Below are 5,000 nucleotides of genomic sequence, written 5' to 3'. Positions count from 1 at the left end.
GAGGAAGCAAAAGATACAGAGGAATACGAAACTCGTCAACATCGGACACATTGAACCCGAGAAACAAACGATATGGAAGACTAAAGTAGGCACAGCATAAAACATAGTACACACACACACACACACACACACACACACACACACACACACACACACACACACACACACACACACACACATATATATAGATATAGATATATATATATATGTGTGTGTGTGTCTGTGTCTGTGTCTGTGTCTGTGTGTCTGTGTATTGTGGCTGACAGGCGCAATGGCCGAGTAGTTAAAGCGTTGGACTTTCAATATGAGGGTCCCGGGTTCCAATCTCGGTAACGGCACCTGGTGGGTCAAGGGTGGAGATTTTTCCGATCCCCCAGGTGAACATATTGTGCAGACCTGCGAATGCCTGAACCCTCTTCGTGTGTATACGCAAGCAGAAAATCAAATACGCATGTTAAAAATCCCTGTAATCGACGTCAGCGGTCGGTGGGTTATGGAAACAGGAACGCACGGAGAATGCACAACCACCCCCGGAAACGGAGGCTGGCTGCTGTCCTGGTTCAGCTGGCACAGTTGCTGCTACTCACGGGCCTTCTTGATGTGCTTGCACAGCGTCCCTCTTCAAAGAAGACACGTGCTTGCCTCGAGACAGCACGCTGGACATGCCTGTCCTGCACATGGTGGTCGAGCTGGCTTGGGCATGGAGCAATCCCGGCATGTACGGACAGAGACATGAACTTCTTCTCTTCTTCTTCTTCTGCGTTCGTGGGCTGCAACTCCCACGTTCACTCGTATTTACACGAGTGGGCTTTTTACGTGTATGACCGTTTTTTTTACCCCGCCATGTAGGCAGCCATACTCCACTTTCGGGATGTGCATGCTGGGTATGTTCTTGTTTCCATAACCCACCGAACGCTGACATGGATTACAGGATTTTAACGTGCGTGTTTGAACTTCTGCTTGCCGTATACACACGAAGGGAGTTCAGGCAATAGCAGGTCTGCACATATGTTGACCTGGGAGATCGTAAAAATCTCCACCCTTTACCCACCAGGGGCCGTCACTGTGATTCGAACCCGGGACCCTCAGATTGAAAGTCCAACGCTTTAACCACTCGGCTATTGAGCCCGTCGTAGGCATAAGAACAATGGGAGTCATTTTGTTCACTTCCCCCTTCTTTCCACTTCTTTTTTTTTTTTTTTTTTTTTTTTTTTCAGGTGTGCGATCATTGTGTTGTTGTTGTTATGAGAAATAGTGATTAAACTTTTGTTCAGATATATAAACAAAAGTTTAATCACTATTTCTCATAACAATACAATCATCGCACACGTAAAAAAAAACAAAGGCCTGGAAAGAAGGAAGAACTAAACAAACTGACTCCCATTTTACAGATGTGCACGTACATACGTACATACATACATACACTCCTTAGGTACACGCATCCATCCATCCATAAATACATACAACAACAACAGCAGCAGCAGCAGCAGAACAAAATGTTTAATGCATGAATCTATCACACTTGTTAGCAGAATTACGTAATGGTGTTCGCAGGCAGATTTTGAGACCACAAGCATAGAGTCTCGTAACTGAACGTAGAATATATTACGTGGCGGAGGCCTTAATTAACTCTCTCTCCCTTTCTCTGTCACTCTCTCTCTCTCTCTCCGTGGGCCAGTTTCACGGAGCTGCTAATGAATCCCCCTTGTCCCTCCACCTTCGCCCCCTCCTCCCTCCCTCCCCTCACACACTGCTCGTGCAGCAGGCAGGTGGACAGCTGACAGGGCGCGCACCATGACGTCAAACTGACAATTATTTATCGTGGCTTCGTGCCATAGTTCATTGATTCCACAGTCCTACAGCACCACTCAGTTCGGCGAAGAGTAGAGAGCTTGTCCCCGTACTGAACTGCTGCTGCTGGGCCATAACGAGGCCAAGGTCCGGAATCATGTTGGTCACTGCATGTGGGCGTGTGGGTGTGTTGGGTGTGTTGGGTGAGTCGGGTGGACAGTTTTTGCGTTGGGTTTGGATGATGCCATTACTGAGGGGCACCAGCGGGAAAGTCTGAAGGACTGGGGTGATCGCAGAGAAGGTAAAAAGTGAGTGGAGATAGTCTGAAGGACTGGGGTGATCGCAGAGAAGGTAAAAAGTGAGTGGAGAATCTCTCTCTCTCTCTCTCTCTCTCTCTCTCTCTCTCTCTCTCTCTCTCTCTCTCTCTCTCGTTGAATTGCCCTCTGTGTTGAAGTGGTGTTGAAGATGAGTTAAACTTTATTTTATGTTGTACTGGTTTAAGTAAATTAAGAAAACAGTATATTCCACGAAAGTATTTTAAGTTTCCAAATCAGTTTCGGCTAAGTCTGTTGATGGCATCTAATAAAGAAAGCATTGCAAAGAATTTGTCCATTTACATATATAAAGCATTTAAGTTAAGATCAATAATGATATCATAATTCCTTTGATGATTGTTTCGCCTTGTGCACTTGCATGTTTAATAACGTTGTATACTGCACCCCTTCATGAGGGGCAATGGCCTATATGAATAAATCATCCGAATCTCTCTCTCTCTCTCTCTCTCTCTCTCTCTCTCTCTCTCTCTCTCTCTCTCTCTCTCTCCTTCTTCTTCTTCTTTTTTTATTCTTCCCAACTTTGGAGACATATATATATTTCTTTGGTGAGATTTCAGAGGTTAAATATAAATCAGATAATGACACAATAAAAGGGATTGTTGATAAAGTTCGAATTTCGAAGTCAGCAGGACAACTTGATATTGTTATTTCATATTGCGTGATTGTCTTGAAGGAGTCGAGGAGAATGCTTTTTACGGTGGTGAAGTTATGATTAAAAAAAAAAGTAGTTGAGTGTCTTTATTTTAATCCAAGTTTGTCATGTCGCTGAGTAAACATAGTGGTACTTTTTTTGTATGGGATGTGGTCTCTCTTTTGTTCATTTTTTTTTTCGGATCAAACCGATCTTTGTGAGGTATAAGTCAAAGGACACGGTCATGATATTGTGCCCATGTGAGTAATGAATCACGCTGATTGTGACTTACAGCATCGCACTAGGGCTGAGAGAGACAAAACAAAAAAACAAGAAAAGATGATTCACCGTGATAATCGAACATATGATTTTAATGTTTTCAGCATGTGGTCATATTACTGGAAACATGGAGTAATGATAGTGTTAACGGAATTATGGAATTTTTTTTTCGGGAGGGGCGGGGGTGGGGGGGGGACGGAAGGGGGATAGATTGAAAAGTAACAAAAAGTAGAGGGTAGAATTTCTAGCAAAGAAAACGAGATCTGTAGCAGAGAAATAAAATAGATTTTAGAGAGAAAAAAAATATACATGGCTGAGTCCCAAATAAACGAAAAATGAATAATTGACCGACTAAAGAAGTGTGGACAATGAGCACAGGATCCACCCGGACATCGCTTCACGGGAATGCACGGCTGTGGTCATTAACCCTTTCAACCCTGAGAAGCTTACAGTCTCGGTAAGCTCCCCTGTCATATTGTTACAGAAAAAAAAAACACGCTGAATTCCACCGCTTTTCCTTCCACATTGACACATGTGGACACAGTCGAAAATACTGCAAACGTTTATTCCCTTTGCTTGTCGTTTACACACATGTGGAGTGTTGGCCTTGAGGCAACGCGTCCGCCTAGGAAGCGAGAGAATCTGAGCGCACTGGTTCGAATCCCATTGTCGTCAGCATTTTCTCCCCCTCCACTTGACATTGAGTGGTGGGCTGGACGCTAGTGACTCGGACAAAACGATAAACCGAGGTCCCGTGTGTAGCATGCATTTAGCGCACGTAAAAGAACTCATGGCAACAAAAGGGTTGCGATGAGAAACCGAATGACACTGCAGACAGATTTTTTTTTTTTTTTTTTTTCAAAAATGGGTGGCGCTCTCAGTGTAACGACGCGCTCTCCCTAGGGAGAGCAGCCCGAATTTAACACAGAGAAATACGTTGTAACAAGAACAGGGCAATACAATACAATAATACAACGTGGAAACCATATCCTGAAACAAATTTCAATGCCAGAGCGATGCTCGGATGCAGCTTTCAATAGGTTAACAAAACCCCCGCTGTTTTTCATGTGTGCCGGTTTCACAAACAGACCCCCCAATGAACTACATCCCTCAGGAAAAAAATGATGACAAAAGAAATAGCAGTAGCGGCCCATTAGCTCAATTGGTTAGAGCGCCGTGCTGATAACGCGGAGGTCGTGGGTTCGTACCCCATGTGGTCCACGTGATTTTTTTCTCAAGGCCTGACTAAGCGCGTTGGGTTACGCTGCTGGTCAGGCATCTGCTTGGCAGATGTGGTGTGGCGTATATGGATTTGTCCGAACGCAGTGACGCCTCCTTGAGCTACTGAAACTGAAACTGTAGAAAGATGGGTTACATTTTAGTTTGCTTCTTCTTTCTCTCTCTAAGCCCGGCATTTGTCAGACTGGAGGGATACAGACACAGTGTTGTCGTGTGTTTCCACATGAGGATAAGCAATTGCGGTGCGTGAGAAATGATTTGTTCCACACACATATTTTTACTGGTTTGTTGTAGGTTTTCAATATATATATATAAATTATTGAAAACCGAGCAGGGGTGAGAAAGAGAGAGAGAGAGAGAGAGAGAGAGAGAGAGAGAGATGAATAGATAAATATATACATATATATTTATGAATGTGTATATATATATATATATATATATATATATATATATATATATATATATATATATATATCAGATAGATAGATAAGAAAGCGTGGGAAGTTCCCCTAATTTCTATCAAAAATATTTCCGTTTTCATCGGCGATGGTTTCTTGTCCTTAAAAGAAACTGAAGCCTTCGATAGTGATGACATTGAAACTGATATATATCTATTGCATTTCACATAAGACGGATCACTGAAATGCACTGACCTGGAATTCAACATCAGTATCAATAGCAAACAACGAAAATAAGGCAATGTGTATTACTCAAATATAAATATG

The 5,000-nt window shown here is 43.0% G+C and overlaps 1 protein-coding gene across 1 annotated transcript in view; it reads left to right on the top strand.

Moving 5' to 3' along the window:
- The window catches only part of LOC143285252 (uncharacterized), a 19,844-nt gene that overhangs the window by 3,116 nt on the left and 11,728 nt on the right, over positions 1–5,000 (top strand). The window contains exons 2-3 of the mRNA XM_076592510.1: positions 2,012–2,099; positions 3,415–3,493. Coding sequence (XP_076448625.1) covers positions 2,012–2,099; positions 3,415–3,493 — 167 coding nt within the window. The remainder of the gene's footprint in view (positions 1–2,011; positions 2,100–3,414; positions 3,494–5,000) is intronic.

Source organism: Babylonia areolata, chromosome 8, assembly GCF_041734735.1.
Source record: "Babylonia areolata isolate BAREFJ2019XMU chromosome 8, ASM4173473v1, whole genome shotgun sequence".
NCBI lineage: Eukaryota > Metazoa > Mollusca > Gastropoda > Neogastropoda > Buccinidae > Babylonia > Babylonia areolata.
This window is presented reverse-complemented; position numbering and strand designations above follow the sequence as displayed.